Source organism: Colletes latitarsis, chromosome 9, assembly GCF_051014445.1.
Source record: "Colletes latitarsis isolate SP2378_abdomen chromosome 9, iyColLati1, whole genome shotgun sequence".
Classification (NCBI taxonomy): Eukaryota; Metazoa; Arthropoda; class Insecta; order Hymenoptera; family Colletidae; genus Colletes; species Colletes latitarsis.
The window spans coordinates 22,783,100-22,811,035 of NC_135142.1; the positions used below are offsets into that span (position 1 = coordinate 22,783,100).

The 27,936-nt window shown below is 38.2% G+C and overlaps 1 protein-coding gene across 2 annotated transcripts in view; it reads right to left on the reverse strand.

Moving 5' to 3' along the window:
• The window catches only part of LOC143345783 (uncharacterized), a 455,578-nt gene that overhangs the window by 13,757 nt on the left and 413,885 nt on the right, over positions 1-27,936 (reverse strand). For both annotated transcript variants that reach the window (XM_076773190.1, XM_076773189.1), the window contains exons 5-9: positions 27,312-27,521; positions 25,998-26,258; positions 12,847-12,963; positions 11,849-11,962; positions 11,390-11,533 (exon numbers count right to left, since the gene is read on the reverse strand). In XM_076773190.1, the coding sequence (XP_076629305.1) occupies positions 11,390-11,533; positions 11,849-11,962; positions 12,847-12,963; positions 25,998-26,258; positions 27,312-27,521 (846 nt within the window). The remainder of the gene's footprint in view (positions 1-11,389; positions 11,534-11,848; positions 11,963-12,846; positions 12,964-25,997; positions 26,259-27,311; positions 27,522-27,936) is intronic.

Consider the following 27,936-nt stretch of genomic DNA (forward strand, 5'->3'; position numbering starts at 1 on the left):
GGCTACGAATTCGCCCCGGAAATATGTTTTGCGTAATTCGTGTAATTCGTCGAATACGGATATCACGAAACTCGTTAATGGGCGGACGCGTAAAATTTATATCACAACTGACCGATCAAAGAGCCAATCTCCATTTTTCGACGGTTAATTACTCGGTTAATTTATGTCACTTTGAGAACTCGCGTTATTGGGCCACGGAAAAAGTGTTAGATAACTTCTCTGTACTGAATTTTATTTTAATCCTTGCTATGACAGAGGATGTAGCTACTCGATCGATTCTATAACGATGGACTCTAAAATTCATGACCATTGGTATTTAATCGTTGGGCAAATCAAGACAATGGACTATGAATATTATAAAAGGGTGAATGTTACATACGGTTACTTAAAATCGTGTGATATTAAACACGTCATTAAACTGCGGATATTTATACATTTATGAGAAATTTTAATTCTCAGAGAACTACAGAATACACTTAATATGCAAAAATACAAGAAATAGGGGTTGAGACAAATCTCTACAAAGCTTCAATTTCATTAATTAATAAAAATCAAAATCCACGTCTACTTATCATTAAATTCGGAATAAATAAACGAAGATTCCGACAGACTAAACGTCAAACCTGTAAAGAATAAATCGAAAAGTTGTCTTCGAATCGAACGGAATTTCAATCGACGCTTCTATCCACAAAGTATCGACAGTGTAAATAACGCATGAAAACTTTAAATTAAAATGCAATATAAATTGTTGTTTCATTAACGAAACGGTTGAAACTCTTTCGAAATAGGGCGATACTCACGACACTTAATTAATGTTAACGGTCTCATCAAAATGGCATGGCGTTCGCCATAGAATGGTCAAGCATACCAGCCACGGTCTCGAATTAATTTATCGGAAACTATTTCAATGTTGTATTCCGGATACGCTAATTCCCATTAATTAAACCGAATCTCGTTTTGCCGGGACTTTTCGGGGCCGACCAATTAAACCGCGCGGCAATGCGGCCATACAATGAGCGCTCGTCAATTTTAACACTTGCCATCCGTAAATCGAATAGCGTGTCATCGAGTTGGCTGGCATTAAAATTCTCCCGCTTCGAATTCAAGCTTCGACGGACGCGTTCCTCGAGCGTTAATGAATAAACGCGAAGAATTTATCACGCGAGCGAGAATCCGCGACCACGAGATTAAATTTAAGTTTCCAAGATGCTCGAAGTAATTTCATTCCCTTCGATATTTTGTAGAAAACGAAATTTGTTTAAGCGTTGCACATAATTTTAAATACATAGCCAATATTATCGAGTTACTTTTGCAATTCGAAGGATAGCGGTAATACGTAGCCTTTCTGTAATTATACGATTTGCTGGGGAGATAGTGTTCGTAAGCTCCAGGTCTCCCGGGAAATTTAAAACGTAGGAACGCTTCAGTTATTGACATTACGAAGTTTCAGTGTATTCATTTATAAATTAGGTATGTGATCATACAAACGTTTAATACCTTTTCTGATAACGTATGTGTATAACAGTGTTCTTACGTGGCCAGAATTTGCATAAAAATTGCCAAATTAGAAATGCGTATCTCCATCTTTTGCAATTTTAATTTCTTTTCTATGACTTTTTTTCATAAATCCTAAATATCCAATTCTAAACTGATATTTTTAAAATTACGAGGATAAAATTTCACAATATTCGCGAAAAAGTTCCCAACAATTAGGAATTTGCATGAAAATTGTCAAATTAAAAATGTGCATCTGCATCCTTCGCAACTTTAATTCTTTTCACGATTTCTTTGTATAAATCTTAAACATCTAATTCCGAATCGATGTTGTTAAAATTACGAGGATAAAATTTTCACAATATTCGTTAAAAATTTCCCGAGCAATTAGGATCTCTATTTCATGTATCAGCCATCAGGTTCTCCGACGTTGTCTCGCAGAGTTTCACCTGAAAGGAGATGATACCGTTCTCCCCACCTTCTCCATTACCCCCTTCCGTTTTCCATCCAGTTTCAATTTACCGGATCTGCCAGGAGTCTCCGATTTTCACTGTTTTTTTCCACGATGGAGGGCATTTCCTGAGAAATCGAATCGAGTCGCGCGGAGAAAAATGGCTCCCGCGGCGAGCAGGAAAACCTTCTCTCTTTCAGGGAATGCAGTCAACGTCGGAGAAGGATCTTCGATCCTTAAAGAATTTAGTCCTCTTGGCCAGAGACGGAGAGCTTCCGCGGAGAGAAGGATCCGCGCATTTGCGAGGGGGATCCAGTCTCTGGTCTTTACGCAAGATATCTTCAATATATCATTCTGCTTAATAATTCTTCGAGACGTCGGTAGGATCGTTCCTTGAAATATCGTTGTAAAAGGTTTCAAGACAGTTCACCGTAAGCTCGAACTATTATTTATTGCTGGCTCGGAGCGTTCTTCTTATTTATCGTAATCCTTTTTACGCGCCAGAATCGCGATTCTCGCTGCTAACAACTGGCGAGTTTATTTACACACTTTCTTATTAAATGTATTTTTAACTGGATCATAAATTGTAAATGACGAATAGACAGAGAAAGTAACCATGTAAACTGAAAGTCATCTCAAGTCTACCAGGCAAGGATTAAATAAACAAATGAAAATTGGAAAAAATTGAAAACAGCTCTAGAATTGATGAAACTCTTTGATACATCTGCACATAGGATATTTGCAATTGTAACTTCCGTTTCCTTCGAACAAGTTTAAAAGAGAAACGTCCACACTGTGACACTTCGTTGAAACTTTTTAATAAACGAGGTGCAAATTAATACCTGGGTTTCGGAATTTTGTCACGTTAAAGAAGTACGTAAAATTCACTAATCATGAATTTAAACCTGTTTCCGCGAGATTCGCTTTTATGGTCAGCCATTCGTTATCAAATGTTTTCCTCGCGGCTCTGATTTTCGTATTTCCAGTTGATTTGCATATTAAAAACTCCATTTGAATCTCCATTTGAACTCGTGCAGCTTTGTCGCATAAAAGAGCGCCGCATCGTCGAGGTTGGAAAACCCGTGGACGATAAATTATTAGTGGCAAAGTGGGGAGGACGGGTCAAAGGAAAAGGGAAATGCAAATTCGCTTCTGAAATGTGATTTTCGACGCTCGGTACGGGAAAGAATAGGAGAAAATACCACCGAGACGAATGGGTAAACGGAGCCCCTTAATCGATCGGTTAAATATTACGCGATGATTTAGAAGATTTCGTTGTTTCTCGAACTCGATATTTTTAATTAAAAACTGGACCTTCCGCGTAACCGAAGCCGATAAATTTCGCGTCGTTGAACCGAAAATTATTCGCGCGTAACGGGAGGAAAAAGAATTTGTTCGTTGGGGGTGACGGAGGGGAGGAGGGTAGCGGGGAGGGAATCGTTGCGATCAAGCGTAATTAAGTTTTTAAAGTGCGAGAAGTTACGACCGAGAGTCGGATATTAAATATGCATTAGCTCGACTTATACCGAATTGCAATTTCGTAAAATCTCGAAAAAACTCGTGGCAGACAAAGTAGTTCAAAATAACCAAAATTTTAACGCAGTATTGCGTAAACGTATTGTAAATCCAACTGGAACATTAGAAAATTACAGAAAATAATCGTGTAACACTCCGTGGTGTTTAGAAATTAACAGATTTCATGTAGACATCAGTGGTAAGTAGTAGGTATCGAGAACTGGTCAGACGTCGATCTAAATCAACTTCATAATACAAATTTTCACTTTTGGTACGTAGATGTTAACGCGATAGATAGTTTAAGAAACTTATAGTTATGGAAATTAGTAGATAAATTAATAGAAACGTAGAAATCAGTAGTTTTAAGTAGTACATATCGAAAATTAATCAGACATCTATCAAAACCAACGTCTTTCACAAATTTTCACATTTCCTATATACATATTAATATAATAGATAGACCAACATACTAATATTTATGGGAATTAAGAGATCTCCAGTAGAAATCAGTAGTTGTAAGTAGTATGAGTCAATGATTAGGCAGGCATCGATCTGGTCCAACTTCTAATACAAATTTTTTCTTTTGCTTCATAAATATTAATATATTAGGTAGTTTAAGAAACTTATAATTATGAAAATTATTGATTTCCAGTAAATAATTTTCAACTATTCTTTACCATAACTTACAGAAAAGAAAATTACAGAATTTGAAAGAAAAGAATTTGCAAGAAAGTAAGATAGTGATAAGCTTGTATAACAAAGCTTATTATACAGAAGATATAGAATGTACAACTGTGAAAGTATTAAAAGAGTATCAAAGCAACCCAAGATAATACCCAAGATAGAAGAGAAAGATATTTTAATATCTGCGAAGAAAAATCCAACAATTAGCGTAACGGGGTTGAAAGGTGCAATAAGAGAAAATTCCAGTAAAATTATAACCGTTGTAACAATACGTCGAACTATACGAAAGCTTGATTCAAATGGTCGAGTGACAAAAGAAGATCCTGAATTTGCAAAAAGTTTTCATTAAGAACGGATGGTAAACCTGGAATTTTAATCGCTGTGAAGAAAAAATTTGCATTAAAATACTTGGTCAAGAATGTAACCAGGGGAACTTAATACCAAAGATGAAGCATGATGGTTTGTCACAGTTGGGGGATGCATGTCATTTGCTAGAGTAGAAAATTTGCATTTTATCGAAGAATGAAAACATTCAACAAAATACATTTTGTTTTTAAAACATTGTTAATATAGATAAACATTAAGTTTTGTTTAATCACGATATTTCACTGGAAATACTTCGTACTAGTTTACTTTTCAACTTCTACTCGATTACTTCTCAACTAATTTTCCACAAAATTGACTCAGGATCGTTGGATACTTTTGTGATCAATTCTAAACGTTCGATCGTTACAATCCATCAAATACAGAGCCCCAGAACGACAATGCACGATATTTCAACATCCACCAATCGAGGGTTAAACCACGATAACGTGCAACAATGCATCGCCATTAGTCGAGCTCGACGAAGTTCGACTCATTTCTCGCGTCGTTCTTCCGACATATTTTTCAACCGTGCTACTTTTCCACGCCAGCTGAAGGTTAATTGAGTTGCACTTCCCTCCGACCTTCGTCGAGGCGTCCAGTCGCCATTCTGTCGGAACCAACTCGCAGAACTTACTCTTCCAAATCGTTTTTGCTCGACGCTCTCGTTGATAAAGATCTCGAACATCGATCTGTGACGTGCTGTTTACCAGAGCGTTTGCAGTTGTAAAATTAATTTAGGATGATCGGTCTATAGCTACGACGAGTATATATATATATAATATTAATCGAATATGTTCATTAGAAATTTTGCTACTTTCAATACAACAAAATTAAAGTTCCTTAAAAACACACAAAATCATCTATTTGGATCGTGATGGAAATTTTGGTTGAATACACAAAACTAGATCGACGATACTGTGGGAGTTGAGGGAAATGAATCACCTGCTTTTCCAACGAACTACGATCGAACCGTTTCTAACCTGTTGTTTTAGACTACATTCCTTCTTGAGCTAGATTACATAATAGAAAGGACCTGTAAAAACTTTGCTAGTACTGTATTACGAATGAGAAAACAACATTTCAGAGGCATTTATTAGACGTACAGAGGAAGACATAGAAAGAGACTCTACTTTGATAGTGTGTTCTACTCGTTCTATGTATTACACATTTTTTTCCAATCGCCATAGTCGATTCACCTACGTTCGAATTTAAGACAATTACCCTTAATGATCCTATTATTTGCAGAACTTTAATTTTTCGGTTTCTTTTCACGATTTATTTGGGATGGTAGACGTTTTCTTTCAAGTTGAGTCTATAATTTATCAGCAACTCAATGAAGAACAAGACCCTGTCAACTGAAACAGGAAATCCTAAATAATGGAGGCTCCACTGTAGTTTTCCACGCTTGTATTCATAGGAAATTTTAATTCTCAACAAACTACAAAATGCACTTAATATGCAAAACTATAAGAAATACAAATTATTATATTAAGGGGTTAAGACCATTTCATTAATTTTATAAATAAAAATACGAATTTCCATAAAGATCTACAGTCTAATAACGATTCTTAACCCCTTAACTTACGATTTAATTCCGTATAATTTTTCAAACGTACACTATTTAATTTTGAACACTGAGTCAATTTATTCATTTTTTCATTGCCAAACGAGAAAACGTTAACTACAAAAAAAATTTCTTACGTTACTTCTAACTGCGATAAAAGTAACTATAATGTTTATTTTGTAATATTCTCCTACATTCTTAGCCATAAATTTATACAAAACTTGTGGTTATTGGTTCAGTTATGCTCCTTGCTGTACATCGATAGACTTTCTGGGGTAAAGAAATATTGTTTTAATCCTTTCATGAAGTACGGTACGATGCGATGTTCATTTTACGGAATCATGTTGCAACGGACCCCGAATCACATGCTAATTTTATCGAAATCGACCATCGTTGTTTTCGTCCTCGTCAGTCTCTCGCTTCTTATGGACGCGACGGGGGGACAGATGGGGGCGGTATATCTGGCACGGCGGATCGTAACGACCGAACGTAATTAGCTTTTTGAGGGACGAGGAGCAGGCCAAGGCTCCTTTTCACCGCGGAAGAAGGAGACGTCACTCGCAGATTATCTCCGTGGTAAATTAACCCGGCGCGGGTCGGTATCGTTCATCTTCCACCGACGTCGCCGTATCGGCGTCCTCCCTCGAAACGCGAGCCAACGAAGATACCAACGGGCGTCGAGCTTTCGACGCCGAGTTTCGAGACGAAACTACGCGGAACTTGGAACTTCCACGGCCTCGTAAATGGAAGTCGAGGGCGGATGTCTTCTGGTGGACTCGAAGCGCTCGGCTGCCTTTCGCGATCTCTTCTCCATTCCTACTCGACGTTGCTCGAGTAGAAAAGTGGTCCAAGTTTTCGTTGACTCATGTGATTTGCGTTGGACATCGCCGAACACCGCGTTGTTTAAATAATATGCAGATTTGTCCGTACATTTTTAGGACGAGAAAAGTTTAGGAAAGACATCTTATTCGATTCTAGTTGCACGTTGCGGATAATATTTTCAACTCGAAAACATTTTATTGTTATTCTATTCTAGTTCGAATCTTACGCAACTTTGACAGAAATGGTCGTTCAACTTACACATTTTATTTAAGAAATTATCAAAAGTAAAGCGTGAACGTTTCGAAAATTTTCTTTGGTCATCTATAATTCGAAAAATAAGATGTCTAGAAGATTTGTTTATTGGATTCTTTTTAATTAATTTTGAGGTTGGGAGGGGTTATCTGGAATTTCAACGAGAGTTGTGGCAATTTTTGAACGAAACATGGGGATATCGACGTGAAGGTTAAGCGACTACGCGAAAAAACGATTCGTCCTGCCAGGAGCGAGAAATTCGCGAATGTTTTCGCGAACTGACAACGATCAACACGCGGGCGAACGGAGGGTGTGAAAACAACGCGCGTGCGTGACCGAACGGGAGCGTTAAATTTTCATTAACGCAAATTACGAAGCGACCCACGCCGCCTGGTCGCTGATAGTTCCAGCAATTATTTTAAGCGTGCCCTGTATAAATCAGCTGGCCGTACCAAATGAACCCTGGAATAACAGTCCGCATCGAATAGAGCCGGAGGGATATGTCCGCGGAACACTGGCCCGGTCTCGTAATTAAAAACGAGAAAAAACGTTTAATGGTTTCCGTTCCGCCTCGCAATTTGTCCAGCTTCCCGATAAAGTTGTACGCGCTCGACGATTGTTCCGAACGTGTTTCGGTTACACCTATCGAAATAAAATAATCTAACACAGATTTCCGTTTCGGGTGATTTTTTAAAAAAAATAATCTTGAGTCTTTTAACCGTGCAAAGGCTCTGCAGACGAGAATTAAAATTGCGATCAAGTTACTGGAAAATCTTTGTTACTTTTACGACAGTGACTTTTAATAATACATTTAGGTGCGATTAAATAAAAAATTTTACTGTTTGTCATATCTCTCACAAAGAAACAATGTTCACTCGAGATATTATACGCTTTGCAGATTACGTTCCTCGTTAATTCAGCCTTTGCTGTTTTTACTGTTTTAAGCGTTGCGGAGTTAGAAGGCTCGCAACAATTATGTCGCCATAACTTGATATGCTAAATACGCCATACTGCCGTATAAATTCGTTTGAGGAGCCGGGCACAGCCGTGACATATTTATTACAAACAGCCCAGTTGGCAAGAATATTTACGAACATATTTATGCGCGTAACGCGGGAGGGCAGAAGCGAAGTTAAGAGAAAAAATTTAATTTTGTTTACTGTAATGACCGCCACATTTTCATTCGCGCGCCATCCTCCCGTTTAATCCAATTTGCGATGAAATTGTAGCCAACGGGTCGCCCGTCGGGGGAAATATTTTCATTTAAATCAGATCGCCGATATCTTTCGAGTTTGTACCAATATATTTTCTACGAGATCGAGTTATTATTTTTGGACAGCCTCGTTCAAAGATACGCAAATTCTTTCGGGTTCTTTTGCAGAAATAAAAGTCACTTTTCCGTAATTCGATCACAGTTTCAGACCCATTAATCCCCATCTACAGTCGATTATCCTGCCATCGAGTATGGAAATAATCAAAGACAAAAAGAATTGCAAAATCGGGATACTTCTTTTACTAATATTACAAGGTGAAATTGTCGTAGGCAGTTTTCATTCCCGAGAGCGTAATTATTAAGCCGATCATTCTCCACGAACGGATTCATTGTCTCTTTTAATATCCTCGGAGGCCTTTGTTGAAATAATTATTTGACAAATAGACGTCCGACCGATCGAAGGAGCCTATAATATTTTCTTTCAGGAACGCCGTCTTTTCCACGGTAATATTCAGTTGGAAAAGAGGAAAATAGGACAATATATGAAGACGTCCTAGTATCAGGAAGGTAGCAATATCGCGAGAAACTGACATGAAGGCATACGTATTGAATCCTTTTTCTCCCATTCCTGGGGAAATGCAATCGCTGCGAGCGACACGTGTTTCGATTATTTCGCCAGCGTCACAGATCGGAATGCAAAGTTCCTTTTTTTTGTTTCTCGCGAACGTAGGAGTGCAATAAATTCGCGTTACGCTTCGTTTCACTGTCTAATAGTGACATTTTTATTTTTATCGACCACGCAAGAATTTCACTCGACTTTGATTAAATTGCGTTTGCCTCCGTTTCAAAATTTCCACGTTGTTATATTTCGTCGCAACGTATTTCTGCAAAAAGTAAATTAATATTTATATATACTAATTACACGTCCAGTAGAATTTAATAAAGATTAACATCCAAAGAGGAAACAACAGATATTTATTAACGCGCGCAAGAAACGAAATAGAAGTTTCCATAAACGAAGTTTAGATAGAGATTTATGGCACAGTTTAATTGACAGAGTTCTCCGGTAACAGCAGCCATTGGGAATTTTATTCACCCTCGACGCAATCTTATCCGATATGATTAATGGAGAAAGGAATCAGTGAATAAACGTGGAAAGTGCTCTCGACGAGCAATAATTCCATTGAAAACCGTTTCAATCTAAACTGATGATACCATAAATTGTATAATACAATTTCTAATCCATCATAGACGAACTAATTCCCTCTTTAAACGCGACTGACGGGCTAATATATGACGAAGTACGTCTCTGCATCTATTAATTTACAGAATCAAAATTTTTACGCGAAAAAACGTCGACTCGTGGCACAAAGAGATCGGTGGAAACTTACGAAAGCCCATCGAACGAACGAAAGCGGAAATTAAAGTATTTAAAAATCAGAGTTCCTCGACTTCTTGATTAATTCGATTCCCGTTGTACGTTTCAATCGAACTCGCAAAACAGCGACGAAAAAAATTCAATTAAAACAGCTCCGCCCACTTTTCACTGCGTTCCTTCTTTTTTTTTTACCTCCTGCGAATCAATTCGTTCGCGCTCCCGTTCTTCGATGGTATTTCCTCTCGAAATTGTTCTCCGTTCCAGCGTTCGTTCGCGTCGGAGAACATTCGATTCTCAACGATTCGTCACGGCTAACGCTGGTCGTCGCGGCGCCACGCTCGATTTACGAGGATTACAGACCGCTTATTGCCGTGCCCATCCCCTTGTACGGGGGTGCAAACGACCGTGGCCGATCCTACGTGCCATCCCCGTATTAACGCTTTCCCCGAGTGGATGTCATCGTTCTGCCGAAGAACCGAGTAGCTTGGAGAACGCCTCTTAAAAGTATCGCTTTTATGTCCTACGATCGATTACTTTCCTCCCTCCTCGTTTGATCGTCTAATGAACCAATCGGTTCATTTGCATACTATTTATAAACGACATAGCTTTTATTAGACATTTCCTCTCGTTATTAATAATTCAACAGCATTCTTCGATATCTAGCATCCACAATTTGTCATTTAAAACACTAGTATAATTTCGTTTATAATTTGAATTTTTATCAATCGATCGCTATGGCAAAATTAAGTTTTTTAAGCGCGAGATGTTACGACCAAGGTTCGGATATTAAACCGAGTTGCAATTTCATAGAATCTCCAAATAACCGAAATTTTAACGTAATATTGCACGAATGTATTGTAAATTCAACTGGAACATTAGAAAATTACAGAAAATAATCGTGTAACACTCCATGGTGTTTAGAAATTAACAGCTTTCACGTAGAAATCAGTGGTAAGTAGTAGGTATCGAGAATTGGTCAGACATCGATCTAAACCAACTTCATAATACAAATTTTTACTTTTGCTACGTAGATGTTAACGCGATAGATAGTTTAAGAAACTTATAGTTATGGAAATTAGTAGATAAATTAATAGAAACGTAGAAATCAGTAGTTTTAAGTAGTACATATCGAAAATTAATCAGACATCTATCAAAACCAACTTCTTTCACAAATTTTCACATTTTCTATATAGATATTAATACGGTAGATAGTCCAACAAACTAATATTTATGAGAATTAAGAGATCTCGAGTAGAAATCAGTAGTTTCAAGTAGTACGTATCAAGAATTAGTCAGACATCTATCTAAATAAATCTATCTAAATAAATCAACTTCTTACACAAATTCTCACTCTTCTTACATAGATATTAATACGATAGAGAGTCGAACAAACTAATATATATGGAAATTAAGAGATCTCACATAGAAATTAGTAGTTGCAAGTTGTCTGAGTCAAGGATTAGTCAAACATCTAGATAAACCAACTTCTACTACAAATTCTAAGTGTATCAATTTCAAAACTACATGTTGCACTTTTTAAGGCAGAAAAATAATAGTTTTATGATTGATCGATGTATAAAGGAACGTTATATTTACGAGGTAACAAACATATCAGCATGCAATAAGAATGAAATTGAAGGAATCGCTCACCGTTTTCTTCAGACGAGATATCGGCGACATATTCAGGCCGGCAATGATCGCCATCAGAGAGTTGAAATTACCAATATTGAAGCATTCACGGGCTGTTTCGATCCAATATTCAACCACGCGTACGCGTTGCTTCTTTTTTGCATGCTATAAAATGGTGAACAGGATTATTTGTCAGTTCTATTTACCTGCGTCGAACTGTGCATCCTCCGAATTCTATCGATAACATTCGATAGCAAAGCTACGAGTTTTTATTTCCGTATCGAAGGGATCAGCCATAAATAAAAAAAACGTTACTTCAGTTCGACAGGATGGTATCAATTTTAACAATTCTAAAACGTTTTTTGTATCCCTTCGGCGTACGTTGTAGCAGTCTTTTAACAAAGTTGAAATTTAAACGTCATAAATTTTAAATAATAATGTTTCCATTTACTAGAATAGAGAAATTATATTACAATGTACCTTGCACACTTCCGTTGCCACGAAATAGCTCAGCCTGTTAAACCACTGGACGTACGATTCGAGATTGCGCGTTTTCTTCATGTCCTTGAACGATGTTTCCAGATGGGGAGATTCCTGGAGCAATTGAAATTATTTGTCAATGTAAAATACATAAAAGAGTTATAAAAAGTTACTCCGTAGTAACAGTAATATATAAATTTTAGAGAGAAAAGTTGACGACGAAGGAGGCTGAAAACTCTGAGGAGGAGGAAAAATAATTTTTTCAGAACGATTTGAAATTTTTTTAATTCGCCGAAAAATTTCAGCACCTACTCGAATTTTTTTCTCGAAAGTGCGTAAGATTTCGAGAGTATACGTATTCATCAAAAATGATTGCAATTGAACCCAGCAATTAAAAATAATTTTTTTAGAACGATTTGAAATTGTTTAATTTCGCCGAAAAATTTCTCCAATTTCTGAATTTTTTTCTCGAAAGTGCGTAGGATTTCGAGAGTATACCTATTCACCAAAAATGATTGTAGTTGAACCCGGCAACTAAAAATAATTTTTTTAGAACGATTTGAAATTGTTTAATTTCGCCGAAAAATTTCTCCAATTACTGAATTTTTTTCTCGAAAGTGCGTAGGATTTCGAGAGTATGTCTATTCACCAAAAATGATTATAATTGATCCTTGCAGCTAAAAATAATTTTTTCAAAACGATTCGAAATTTTTTATTTTCGCCGAAAAATTACAGCAACTCGTGTCAATTTTTCTTAAACATTCGTTTTTGATTTTTAATAAATTTGTTTGACGTTATACGGAAAATGCATAAAATACATAAAAAGAGATTAAAAAAGTTCATCTCTAGATAAAATTGATCGAAGTATTTTCAATTAGTCTTCGAGAAGGACGAGCGAACAATTTTTAAACGTTTCGAGAGAAAAGTTGACGACGAAGGAGATTGAGGGTACAAGAGTTTCCGATTACGCTGATCGAGAAAAGCGTGGAGACACGTACCTTGGCGAATGCTTGGACGAATTCTTCAGGGCCGATATAAGAGAGCCTCTCGAGTTCCACGTGGGTCAATTGCTGCGCCAGAACGGTGGCCGAGGGACACAGCTCGGTGATGTCCACCTGAAAAACACGGTGACAGTTCCATTCGGTTAAAGTGTCGGGGAAGGCTTCTTCTGGAAGGTGGTGCCGGGGCCGTGGATGGTCCGTACGCGATGAAAGGGAAGAACGAGGACGTCAACGGGGAACTCGATTCATGGCGGACGCGGAAAGACAGAAAACGGAAACGGGCGAGCGTACGGAGGTGTCGCAACGCCTCTTCCTTTCCTTTCCAATTTCACGTCCTCGTGCTTCGCCGAGCAAATTCGAGCGAGTTCTTATCTGCGCCAACCGCAGTTTCGAAGTGGCTCCCGTAGCGTCGCGACGCCCTCGGACACCGCGATAAAGATCTGGCGACTCGCGTTGCATGCATCGGAGCCTTGTCGTCCTTTGGAATTCGATGCTAAGCACGTGAGGTAAAGGTACTCGCAAAGATCGTTCCTCCAAAAAATTATTTACTGGTCCGAATTTTTATTTTAATCATTTACAAAAGAAATGAATCTTTTCGAAAGTGTTTTAGAATATTTTGGAATTTGTATCTCGTATTTGTTTATACGAGGCATGTCGAGAAAGAGTTTCGAAACATTACACCGTAATAAATACCTTTTTAACGAAGAAACATTACCGTAGAGCAAGCCATTATTTAACTTAAACATCACTGTTCTCGAGTGCACGGTGACTACAAAGAACCCTCCAACGTCGATCTATTCTTTCACGGTGCTCCATTGTTTTTGGTTTGCTGGTTTCGTTCCCGGTTATATCAACATAGTGAGCTTATATAACAAAGCGAGACTAATGCTGAATATGTTACGAAGACTCTGGGTTAATGTTTCATTTCATTAGCGATTTTCCAAACGATAATATTTCTCGAGGAAACTGATCGAGAAGTTACGCAATATTTTTGCAAATTTTCTTTGTAAATTTCTGAACTAGTCCTCGAAGTTCAATGTTTCGCGAGTATCGGCTATTATGCAATTATGTGCGTTCATTGTCGATATTGGAGCCACGGTCATCGATCGAAGGAACGAGTTCAACGAACATTTCAATTTTAATCGAACGTTCGACCATTTATGCTTGTTTTCCCATTGAACTCAATGAGCCCCAGATAATTTATATTCTCTCATTCAAATCGTCCCTCGGAATAATAGGGAGGAAAACAACGGGACGCTGCAAACGTTGACCCATATCACTGCGTGGCGCTGACTCGGAAAAGTAACGAGATTCATCATTCTCTCGCACTTTTATCGATATTACATTATACAGGCTGAGTTTTCAAACACAACGACTTCATTATTAGTGAGAAAAAACGTCAGATTTATGGAATAGGAACTTCAAGAAAGTCAATGATCTTCGCAAATGAACACAAACAGTAATACAACATAAAAAGAAACTTCTATTAGAAGCGTGGAAATTTATTTATGTATTTCTATACTGTATAAATGAATTTGTCCAAGAAATAAAAAATTTATTATGAATATTTAATTTTAATGTTATTTTTGTACCTGTTTCGTACCTACATGAATTATTTTTCTTTGATTTGCGTGGAAAAAGCAATTTTGATAGAACTGTATTTAAAAAAATTTGAGCGGAATATGCGATTTATTCGTGTATTATGAATTGCGCTCCTATTTTGCATTAAGGTGCCAGAAATTTAATTAACGATGAAATTAGTTGGAATAGTCGACGCGTGGATGGACTGTAATTATTTCTCTGGGAAATTTTGATAATTTTTTCCCTGTTCCACGTTAAAGAATCATCAACAGTTAAAAATGGCAATTAGCGCGGTCAGATTACGGAGAGATAATTGCTCGAGCTACCATAATTAGTCGGCTGTTATTCGCGTTTCAACGAAATATATGAAAATTGCTGGTAATTGCGGTTCACGCTCACAATCAAGTAATCGCGAGATGAAAATACTTTATCGTATATTTCTTTGTAGCACTGGAATTTTTATAGGAATTCTTTTATCGAGCATAAAAATCTACATAAAAATTACGCGTGCAAAGTCAATTCCAGGGTTGCTGTACACGTTTATATTGTTATTATAAAACGTACAATTAACAAAATATCTCAGAATAAGAAAGAATAAACCATTGTTGCACGTTCACTATTGAAATGAATTGCAAGAAAATATCAAACGAAGTTCAGAATGCATTTTCTAAACGAAATCATCGCAAAGGGAGATTATTTTAAAGAAACTATTGCTCAGAAGAATAAAGGATATTAGAGATACGATAAAAGCGCCAAGCAAAACAGGTTACCGATGCATCAGCTGACAAAGAACAGTTACTTTGTGAAACTTTATGCTTTTATATTTTATTCGCGAGGGACGCCATGCTTTCAATGCGGTTTTATAAGAAAAATTTTATATTTTTTACCGTACGCGTAGGGTTCAACCATTTTATCTTTGACGAAGAATATGTTCTACTTATTCTCAGTAGACTTTGGGAAGCTAGACTAATTTTCCGTGACACTGCAAAGTGAAAAAGAAACGATGAATTCAACTTTCATGCTAATAAAAATAATATAAAAATGTGACAACATCGACCATAAACCGTTAGAGCTTACGCGTTCCGTTATTACGGATAAGTGTTAATTAGCAACAACGAGGAAGATTATCCGCGCGTTTCGAGTATGTCCTCTAGAAATATTGTGCTCGAAATTAAAGAAGAGCGAATTAAAACAGTCAGATTTCAACTGCGTCGATTCGTTGGCCGCATTTAAATAGCATTTTCCACCGGACGTTTCCATAAAATGTCATATCGTTTCCTTGACGCGATAAAAGTAAGAACCGTCGGGTTCGAATAAGATCAGCGAGCCGCGTGATTCGGTTACGCGCAAATGGCGTTCCCGCAGCCTCCGTTTCTTCGAATTAGATCGTCGATCGAATTATCAGCGAGCAGGTCCGGTCGACGTGACAGAAAGCGTTTTCGACGAGACCGTCTGCGACAGCATTGATTCGAACTACTAGGAACAAACAGAGCGCGAATGAAACGTTTGATTTACGTGCAAATGCACTTCTATACTTCTTTTCTTGGTTCTCATTCGATATAACACAGGAAAACCATTCCTGTCGGTTAAAACTTCACCGGTTTTTCCATTTCGAAGTGTCCTCGTTCCAAAAATACAAAAAGGTCAGATTACAAAATTCTGTATATATTTACGTATTTACGTATTTACGTATGCATGTTGGTTTCTGTTTGCTAAGTTTCTTAAAGTTTAAAGTTACGAAATATCAAAGTGTTTAAAATAGTTACTGTTCTTCGATTTAGACAATTTATTATTTATTGTAAATTTCTTGGATTAAAAAGTGATTTTAAATTAGTTTGCATTTCAGTACGAACGGATAATATTCTGTATTTTGACGTCGAGTCTCGTGTTATAACACAGTACAGAGTTTAAGTTAATTTTTAAACGAGAACATTCGATATGGTAAAACACCAAATATCGTGTAAACCGTTCCCGTATGAGTTCGTTGTGCCAAACGGGGTAGACCAAGCCACGTACCGTGAGCAAAATGGAACAGAATAAAGGAACGTGCTACGAATGACTAGGCGACGCGGAGCCAAGTTGTTTCGAATCAAGAAAGCTGCAACGAACCCGCAAAATATAAAAGGCAGAACTTTTTCGCAACTTTTCCCCGTTCACGGTCTCTTAAAACTGGTAACTGTCGAGAAATTAAAAAATTTACGATCCACTATTTCTCTCACGGTCCACGTCTCGGCGAGAAATCGTAAAAGTTCCCAGGGAAATTGAACGTTTTCAACAATCGTGCAAATGAAATTAATTTCTGCGACAACCGCTCGAAGAAAAGTAAAACGAAAATAAAATCTCAAGATAAAGCGCGAGAAAGTTGGATTTCCTCAAGTATACATCCCGCAATATTTAAACAGTAACTCCGTAATTATTTTAGTATTGTCTTCAGATTGTATTAGAATGTTACTTTCGAAGGATAGTTGGGAATACGAATATCGAGTAAAACCGTGTTACGGTTGCAGTCCAGAAACCGCGACGTTACATAATGATAAAATTGGTATCGCGCGAGGACAAAGTCATCGTACAACGCGAGTCCTGGAAGTTTCCAACTGCTGGAGTTTGGAGAACGATAATGTTTGCCGTGTTCAAAGAAACCTGGTAGAAGGTATTGTGCAGTGCATGCAATTCTCTTGCAAACCGAATGCAATGCACACCCGGAGACTGTCACAGTTTCTTGCGGCGGACAATTAATGACGGTTTCGAAACGATACGATATATGAAGTTGTAACCGATGGCGTAACTTCCCTTCGATATCGGTTATTGCATTTAAACGAGGTGCATCGGTAATTTCCAACACTCCCAACAGAAATAATAGAAGTACAGAATTTTCGTACAAATGGTCGAAGCCATTCGACGTAAATAATTTTAGGAAAACGATTTTTAAAATAGTTCTATCGAATTTGGTGACAACGTATCGCTGGTAATATTTGCGCTACAAAAGGCGTAAGATTATTAACGATAATTACATGGCGATCGATTACGCAAAACTGATAGTGACGCGCTTTAATCGTTTAAAAGCAGGTATTAAATTCGATTCCACGTTAATTGGATACAATAGCTTGTAATGGAGTTAATATGGATTTTAACGCGTATTATCGTTACCAATTAAAATCCCGTTATCTTCAGTAACAACGTTAACGGGCACATTTAAATACGGCCGATAGCGAGCGGGAACTGCGTTTCGAGGGCCTTTGTGTTTGTCTTCGGCTTCTCTTTCTGTCGCCATTACGCGCAAGAAAACGTAATTAAAAGCTTTGTTCGCCGCGATACGCAAAAAGACTTTACAGGGCTCTGCTGGTTTCGAGTTGTCTGCCACGCACGTATACAGGGCGAATCGTTGTAATTTATCGTATTTTTACATTTTCAAAAAAATTAGTGCAATATCTTTTTACGAATAAGTCAAGATCAAATCCAAATCTATTAACAACAAGTCGTAATCAAAGGAATTTGTGTGGTTTTCTATATGTAATAATGATGTGAATTTTATATGAAATCTTTCAGAAGAATTTTATTATGCATTTAAAGTTTCTTTTCTGGAACTGAGGATGACAGAAAAATTAAGTCATAAGCATTACATAATAAAATTGAGATGTATCGTCCATCGTATAAATATGCATATATTTTAAATACGATATTCGTTTCATTCTTTTTAAATTTTCGTCGGTTATAAATTATTCGTTAAATGCAAATTCCTTCGTCAATAAAAGGCAAACACCTTTTCAAATTGAAATTTCAATATAAATTAGCGAATAATTCATATACTCCTCACTTTAAATTAAAAATTTAATATACATTTTTGTGCCTCTTCATTTATTTTCCCATTTTAAACGCCATTTTAATTTCTTTGTTGATAAAGCAAACACGACACAAAGCGAATACTAAATTGAATATTTTAAACGTTTGAAAGGCATTGGCCTGATGAATTGATATACGATCTTTGTCATGTAAAATCGCGGGTTTCAGTTTCATTTTTTTTAAGACAGAGAAGCCGTCGACAAATTAGCTTGTCGAGCAAGCAATCGCTACAACGCAATAAAGGATCTCTATCGAGTTGTTGGTTGTTCGTTCGAAACTTTCTTTCCGCGAGAAAGAATAATGGCGTGTTGTTGGTTAGCGAGTTTCTTTTATCCCCAGAAAACACGGGAAAAAGGCTATTTAATCGATAAATGCGTTAAAAGTTGAATCATGATAAGATTATATCATAAGAGGTCAATCACTTTCCAAAGTTTTGTTAATTAAAGAAAGGGATAAATTTTTTAAATTATAAAGAAATAATAGATGATACTTCTTCTAATGTGTTAGAGCAATCTAATTTGCGGTACCAGGAACAATAAGGAATTTACATATTCAAATTACATAGATAAAGGGGGAGTTCATGGAAGTTCATGTTGTTTCCCTCTCAACCTTCTCCGCATAAAAGATAAGAAACTAAATACCTACTAAAGTTTCTTCGTTAATATTTAGAAAATTTCTCCTCTTCTGTCGATCATTTTCCACCTTCGTCGTACAATTTTCTTAACAGTTTCTCCCACTATGTAACGAAACCCAGGCAACTTTAGCAACTTTGGAACACAGAATTTTAGTTTTAATAAGATGCACCCAATTTTCTACGTGACATAATCACAGTGCATCCAAAGTATTGTGACTAGAATACCTATTATTAAACTCTAGAGTAATTTATAGCGGTTTGAAATTAAGCAAACGTTAATAGCCTTTGAAATGTTAACGAATTTTAATCTTAATAATAATAAGAGTATTGACTTTTCGAATATTTTTGGAATGTTTACATATTCTGCACTAAAATACGCTTTGTTTACCTTTGGAAACTTTAAAATCCTCCGATCCGTTCAGGAGTTATGACTTTTTAAACATACGCATGGAATTTCAGGGGAATTGATCAACCATTGGTCAGACATTGTATTTTCGGTAAAGAATTTTTTTCTCGAAAATGCGTAGGATTTCGGTAGTATGTGTAATGACAAAAAATGATTGTAATTGACCCCTGCAACCAAAAATAATTTTTCCAGAACGATTTAAAAAGTTTTTATTTCGCCGAAAAATTAAAGCTAAAATCACCTCCGAATTTTCAGGTATGACAGTCAGATTGGGCCACGAAGATCCATGAAATGTGTCGCTATACTGTTTGCGGATTGTTCTGCAATCGGTGATATATAATAGATAACTCAGCGTTCGAGGATTATACCAGACATCGCGCGCGGAATATTCTGATTCTGGACGCAAATGGGTTAAGAGTAATCTAGAAGTGCGTGGGGTCAATAGACACTGCAGCAATCGTTCATCCTTCCAGTAATCTGTCAATACTCTCGACCTAGAATTTTCAAGTTGTATCCGCGTGTTACCGAATATCTCAGGTACCAAGGTAATCACGGTAAAATCAGTGGACTGTTCTCTAAGCCACATTAGTTCACATTTCTCTGGTACAATTAAATCTTACTTTCCAGAATCTATGATGAATATGTCCAAGAAAAATTACAATCAGAGATTAGGAGAATGTAGACTTTTCTAGCATGTTTATTATGTTTGGTTTCCCCTCAGTAAAATCATCGTCAATATAGGAGTAATTATAATCCTGTTCGTAGTTAATTTGTATGGTACAAAACATTACATTTTATAGTTATAAAGTTAACACAAAAATATTTGATTAAATCCCTTTGGAATACATACGTACGCATGCTATTACTTAGATAAATTGAAATACATACTCTGTACGATTACTCTTGCCTATGGCAGAAAAGAATCTGTTTTACAAAAGAGAGTAAAACCGTGTAAAAAGGGGTTTGTCTCGTTCTATTTTACTTTTTCCACAGGCAAGAGTAACCGTTGAGAACCTAAATAATTTTGTACTAACTTACGAGATAAAAAGACACAGGCACGAGGGGTCTCGATAACAGTGCAAGCCACTGATCTTTAAAAATGAACATCATAATCGAAATAAAGAGGGCCACGTGTACGAAAGGGATAATAATCGAGTGTTCTCTAAAGCGTTACCTCGCGCGAGAAACATCGAGCCAGACAATTCCTATCGCCGTTTCGAACAAGCGGAGACGGCAAACAGCTGGTCGAAACATTAATAACATCGCGGTCTCTCGAATACGATAAAGCATACCGTAGTCGAGCCCAGTTCCTGGCCACCGTTGGAACTTTTCTGACGGCGAGCACGAACGGGAGAGAGAAGAAAAAAAAAGCATCACGACGACGACGAGGGGGGTAGGAAAAGAGATTAAGGGCGTATTATTGGTCTCGCGAGTTACGTCTCGCTTCTTGAAAAGTTCAAGCGAAGCTGTCGTCGCGGCACGTAGCAGGAACGAGTTCAAAAAGCGCGGCGAACTTCCGCTTTAATAAGCCGGAGCTTCCTAAGAGCTCGACCTGCCCGTTTCCTTATCCGCTTTTTTCCCCCCCTCTTCTCTCCCCGTATTCGTACATTTTTATTGCTTTCCTTCGAGCCTCCGACTTCCTGCACTTTCGATGCAATTCCGTCGTAAATCTTGGCCACAGACGCACAAGCGCCACGCAAATACGATTCTCTGAAAGGATGTTGCGGACGTCGGGACATTCTTCTTTATTCAACGATGACTTTTCCTTATTGCGCGCCAGCCGAATCACCCGATATTGTTCGCGGCGGAAAATATCGGTCGAATTCAAAAAATTGACACGCGACGATTCTTGTTTTATCGATATCGAAGACTGGATGCGTCGATATCTCTTCGAATATCGATTCTGTCGAAAATTTCCGCGGGGATGAACGAGTTTACGAATATAGTATTCTATAATTTTCGTTACGAAGGGCTTCGCGACGTTTATTCGATTTCTTTTCTTGGAACGAATTGTACGATATTTTATGTATAATTCAAGGTAAGTAAATTAAAATAACGTCTATTTGAAAGAAATATATTGAAAACGAATGCAATGGTTTTTTTATAATCGATGCGTGTTTAAATATTTGTTTCTAATGTACATGTTTATTCCACGAAACGAAATCTATAATTTTATTTATTTTGGCGTTTCTGTGAGTAAAATTGATTTCATGGAAAATAATTGAGCGAAGAGTACTTTCGAGCGTAAAAATATACGCGAGCAGTGTGAATTCGTCGAGAAATTGGAGAAACGAGATGGTCTTTGCGTTTCAATATTTTAATATTTATTTCGTAACTCATTATTTTAATATCTTTTGTGGATATCCGATGAACGCGCACGATGTATTCGTATCTTTTACCCCGTTTGTGGATAGAGGAAATTGCGTTCACATTAATTTTCCCATGAATACGAAATAAACGCACGCTCCCCGCGACGAAGTATGTTATATTTATCGTAACAATTTCCATTGAATCGAGAAGGCGAGTTACGAGATGGTTTTACGGAAAGAATATTAAAGTTACCGTTTAAAGGAGCCGCTTTCAACAATTTCCGGGAACTTCTGATACGCGATGGAGCCATTTCCTCCAGGTTTTGACGAGGAAGTTATTTATTATGCGGCAGGAAATTTATCTCCCTTTGATCGTAAAGAACGGCACTATTATTCACTCGTCCGGAACGAAGTGCGCGTTTAATTCTACGTCATCGCGAAGATGAAAGATCTTTCGAAGAGAAAATAAAACTATCCATTATTAAAATGAATATTTGGTAATTCTGAGAACAAATATAAACTTAATTTTAATTCGTAATCCTAAAAACGGAAATAAGAAAATATATGAAACACTATGAACAGTTGTCGAAGGTTATCTCAAAGCGTAACAAAGTTTCTTAATTAGAAATTCCGTGGGAATAAAATTTTTCGTATCCACGTTCTCTTTGAGCAGATTGCGTAGGTGAACGGGAGCAGAATATTTTTAAGAATTTCTGACTGGCGGACTCGACGAGCCCCTTTGATCTTCCCGAGGTTAAAGACTGTGTCCATCCTCATAGAGAAATATGCACAAGGTAAAAATGCAACCTCCGGTAAAATAACCTTGAACGTCTCGAAATCTTCGTAGTTTCGCGAAATCGTCGATAAAATTGAGACGTTCATGGCTCGATACAGGTTCCTCGTCGTGGCCAACGGAACACGCAACGAAACAATAGGGTGTGCAGCAATTTCTCCAGCCACACGATCATCAATGGTGCTTGTAGCGGTCCGAGCTCACGCAATTCCGTCCTGATTAGCCGCGCCCGATGCACGGGCATATTTAACTAACTAATGCAGTTGCAAATTAGCTATTAGTAGGTGTTACACGCGGTGGCAGATAGGCGTACTGTAATCAAATTAAACCGAATAGTTACTGTACTGTCTCCCGCGTCGGGAAACTACGTAACCCTGTTAGCTTAACTGCACAAAGTGCACGCGTCCGAATATGCGATTCCGTGTGCACGGGTGTCCGCGTCGACGTAGGAATGCGAATAACATGTATAAACAGGATCGCGGGTACCTGAACGCCCCGCGGATCCATCGTTCACGTCGTCGACGTCGCGACGCGGTGCACGGTAAAATATCGAAACTGTCTGTCAAGGTGTGCACGTGGCTGGGAAATCGAGTTCGACGGGGGATTGCTCGATGCGCCGAAAGGAAGCCGCTTTGATTCCTCGAAACGCGAGAAACCGCCTTGGCCAGAGTTCCTCGAGCTGGATTCCACGAATTTTCGGTGGTGAAAGGTATATTAAAATAAGAAAAGAATGTTTACTTTATTCCTGAGGGACCTCTATAAAGTTAAAAATTTGTATTGAGGTTGTATGATAAAGTTTGAGAATACAAAATAGATAGATACTTATTCGATGAATTGATTCCCCTTTGTACAGATTTAAAAACAAAACTTTAAAGACGGATGGATGCAGAGTTAGCTTGTCTTAAAAAGATGAGATACGAAAATAAATCCAATCATTCGCAAAATTTGTTTATATGAATTATTGCGAGCCTCTTGACAGGAAATATTACTTTGCTATTTAGCACTTTTTAACATTCGACGAATGTTAAGTGGCCAGAAGTTTACTTGCATGTTTTTAGAATCAAAATAAACGTGGGAGACAACATTAATTATAGTAGTTAGTATAGTCATTGGATAGAGGATGAAATGCCCTTTAAAATGAGTGCTCGTACAAGTCGATAGCATAATTAGTTCCGGAGATATAGCGATTTTAGTTGCAAGTTGATGCAGTGGCTAGTTCCGGAGATTTTGGAGCATTTGTTTACGTCGCGAGGTCAATGAACTTTCTTACTACGGCCTTGGCAAGGCCGTTGACCGCACGTGCTCGTAGTAAGTAGGTCACGACAGTCACGACTCACGTGTGAGGAGACAGAGATAGTCGAATTAAAAAAATTACCCCTTTACATAAATTACGATATCTCCAAAACGGAAAGTCGGATCGACAAAAACCAAAAGCCATTTTAAAGAGAAAGGTTACTCGCTTCCAACGATGGCTCAATAATTAATAAAACATTAGTATTTTCGGAACTACGCGTACCTAAAGTTTCGCTACTTTCAATACGCGTTACTAGTTATATAATATAAACGTCTGACTCAATAAAACTCATTGTTCTTTCCAGATCCAAGGTTTCTTTCTTCTATCTTTAACATTTTTGATTACCGAGTAAGGAACATCCTTGAAAATATCTTCGTACGTCGATATTTTACGTCTCTACCACTCTTAATTTAATCATCGAGCAAGGGACATCCATGAAAATAGACCCAAGTTCGTAACTGTATTAACGAAAGTGGATATGAATAGTGGAAGTCATTAGGTCAAGGACGGACCGTGTGTATTTTCTCCGCATCGATGTATTAAGGATTTAAGAGGTAACCTTAAAAATAAACCTAAAGTTTGTAACATCGATATCTACAAGCGGAATCCAAAGTAGTAACCGCGGTAAATATAGGTATCAAGAGTCACTGGGTCAGGGGTGACACATTATATCTACTCGATGCCAGTATATTAAGGATCCGAGAGCACCAAGGAGGGTGGGTGGCGTGTGAGAATGTGTGGTCCCGTAACGAGTGGTGAGAAACATATTTGGCGGTTTCTACCCTTATGGGATTGCTTTAGGTACCACTTGAGTGCGCCTCGAGTATAGTAGGTGGAACAGATATAGCAAAGTACTCGAGGCAGAGTCAAGTGGTCTGTTAAGTGATACCCTTGCTGGGTGCAAACCACCAAATATGCTTCTCCCTACTGGAAAAGCTGCCTGTTAGCTACAGGGACGTACTTAATGGATTTAGGTTAGGTTCACCCTTACTGTACATTGTTTTTTCATATTTTTTAGGAAAAATTTCATCATATTTTGAAACCTCATCTAGGCCAAAACGGAGCAGACACTGGTCAGACAGTATTCAGGGGCGAATAATAAATCCTGTGGTATTCGTCTCAAAATGATAAACTTTAGATCCACTTTTGAGAACATTCCCACTTTTAGCTTGGACTACTGTATGATTCAAATAATTTCTCAAATGAAGAATGTAATATAATGTTATAGAAGATTAGATCAGAATTAATTGTTAATTTATGATTCCATATTTCGTGTCAAACTTTCTTCAAATATATACTCGACAGAACGTTCAAATATTTTACAATATTTTATTGTGTTTTCCACGCGTAACATTTTTTAGAATTGCTTCGAAGTCTGTAAAATTGCGAGTAGATACCGTAGGGGACGTTTTGTACGGCTCTCATGCTGGCTGCACAGACGCCATTCCGGTTTGAATTCCGTAATTGAGAGCATCTTATGCAAACAGTTGCTCATACGTATGCAAATGGCAGAAAGTGCGTTCGTATCGATACAAGCGCGAAGGACACGAGCGAACCATTTAAACCGAAACAAGGGCCTGATGTTACGGAATGGAATTGGCGCACGAAACGAGCGGAACGCAGGGTGAGTATCGTAGGCAGAATATTATCGGTTCATTATACCGGAAGTTCTCTCGAAGGTTCCGTGCAGTTACAGTAAACCGAATAATCGCTATTGGACCCGATAAATGAGATCGAGCCACTGGAGCGCGTATCAGAACGAATTAATACTGTTCGCATGAGATAAACAATCAAAAGAAATCGCGAAGTTTAAACTTTCTTCGTGTGCTCGATTCAATATTAATTAAACACCTTCTGTATGAACATAATTACAATTGAAAATCGTACTGATTGTACAACATAATTATTAGAGTAATTGCTCGTTCAGAAAATTCATCATTATACTTCTGCAAGAGACTAATATAATGGCGAAAGATGTTTGCAAGTCTAAAAAAATGTCTCGAACAAATCTCAGTGAAAAATTAAATTGTATATCACGTGAAAATAATATAACAGAGAAAATGTTTTCTCTGTTCGAAATAAAATTAAAATATGTTTGTAACCTGTACTATCAATGTTATAATTAATGTATTTATGAAAATGTCAGGTGATCGTTAATTCGTTCGAAGCCAGATAGTTTTGTATAAAGTTCTCCATGTTCGAAATCTCGGAACAAACAGGATCGAGCGTTTAAATAACGTCCGTTGCAGGTTTCGACAGTCGTAATGCGCTTTTGTAGAAAACTTAGGTACCTGTGTAAGTTGTTCTGTCGCTGCCTCGGTCGCGAGCCTGGCCAGGCCTTCCTCGTACCTTTCCAGAGCCGTCAGTCTGAGCAGCAAGTTTTGCAGCAACGCTGAAACTTCCTGCCTGGCCGCAGCGTCGACCGCAGCGATCTTCTGCGTGATGGACCTGACGTGGCCCATCACCCTCTCGTCCCGGAAATCGTATGGGAATGTTTCCGTCCATTCGGCCAACAGCTGCACCAGTCGCGGAACGAAACGCTGTAGGCGCTCCTAAAACACGCGATAAGCTTCCATTATTATAACAAATACAAAACTCTAAATCTGCGTCTTTCTCATTTGCACCTTCCACTATTCTTTTCCAATTCGCGTGAGATTTTCTTTGGTTGCTGTTTACTCAATTTTCGAAAATGTTAGCTACACGGAGTGGAAGGTTCTCTCTAAAAATTTATTTCCATTACTATTTAATCTCTTAAAGGAGGTAGTTTCATGTTCTTGAAAAGAACAAGTGGCTAAGCCTGCAAAACTATCAGATGTCTCCGCAAGAAAACACGATTCGAAAATCTCACGGAACTCCATTAGCAAATATGACAGGGACTGCTTTAATTGGGTTCCCCATTGGTACCACATTGTGCAATAGAGGATTAAACACGAAGACAAAGAGACCGAAGAAACGGCGAAGCGAAGCTTCAACGAGAAACACGAGTGGCTCGTTCAGACTTCGGAATTAACCCTTCGCAGACACAATGTGTCTCGCGAGGAACAGTCGATTTTTCGTTATTGAATTTACTCGGGTAACGCGGGACCTGGAAGATTCGCTGGAAATCTTATTTCGGGATGCACTTCCAGTACTTCATAATGAAATTGTAGCGTTTATATTTAAGCAGGAAAATTTGAAAGCGTAAGACCCACGTTCGAACCTTCTCTATGAGTTCAAATACATCTGATAATTTTCTGAATAGACTCTATGCAAGAAAAGGATTGTCGCAAACGCCAGAACACGCTGTTCCTTCCGAATTCCAAAAAAAAAAAAAAAAAAAATAGTGCAAAGTAGCGGGGGACGAAATTGGAAAAAAGGGAAAAGTACAGGGGAGAAGGGTTCCGAGGGGGAGTGGAAAATTCATTTGCGAGCGAGACTTTTCTGGCCTGGATACGCGTGCTCGTTATTACAACGCGGAACGTGCCGGGATGATTCTCCGGAGGGGGTGAATGCAAAAGGGGGTCGAGCCTGCGAGACGATGAAACGATAATGCACGCGGTGGCCGTAAAGTGCACGCCCGGAAGGCTCTCGGCGGGCTTTTGTGGGACGCGGGATTCGTGGCTCACCTTGCCACCCTCTCCATTCAGGTTTTGCTGATGCTCGCAGAGGGCGCAGACCTCGCCCAGGAGTTCGTGCGGCTTGATGAAGAGCCTGGCGCTCAGCAAAAAGGCGAAGAGGTACGCCCGATCGGGATAATATTCCTCGGTGGGCACCATGTGCTGCACCAGGGCCTCCAGGGACCCGGAGACGAGGTTCCCGTCCCGGTAAACCAGAGCCTGAAATGAAACACGGAATTGGTTAATTGATCGAGAACGGTTCGAGGGATTTAGGGGCTGCTTTAGCGTCAGGCTGCACCGGGGAGAGCGACGCTTATGTATTACGCGTGGGGAAGCCTTCTGACGTTGAAAAGCCCGCATTTCCCATAAAGCGCCATCCCTGCTGGTTATTATGAACTAATGGAATTGGAAACTGTAATTTTTGCTATAACCGTTATACAAGACACAAAATACATGCTAGTTTTTTTGGAATTTAGCAAAAATACAGGCGATAAATAGTTCCATTTTGTGAGGATATAAATGGAATAAAAAATAGTTTTTAAATACTGAATCTAAAAATATATTCTCGTAAATTAACACCGCTTCAACGTATCCTGGCGTTCGAAGTCGCGTTAATAATCGAATATACTAATTA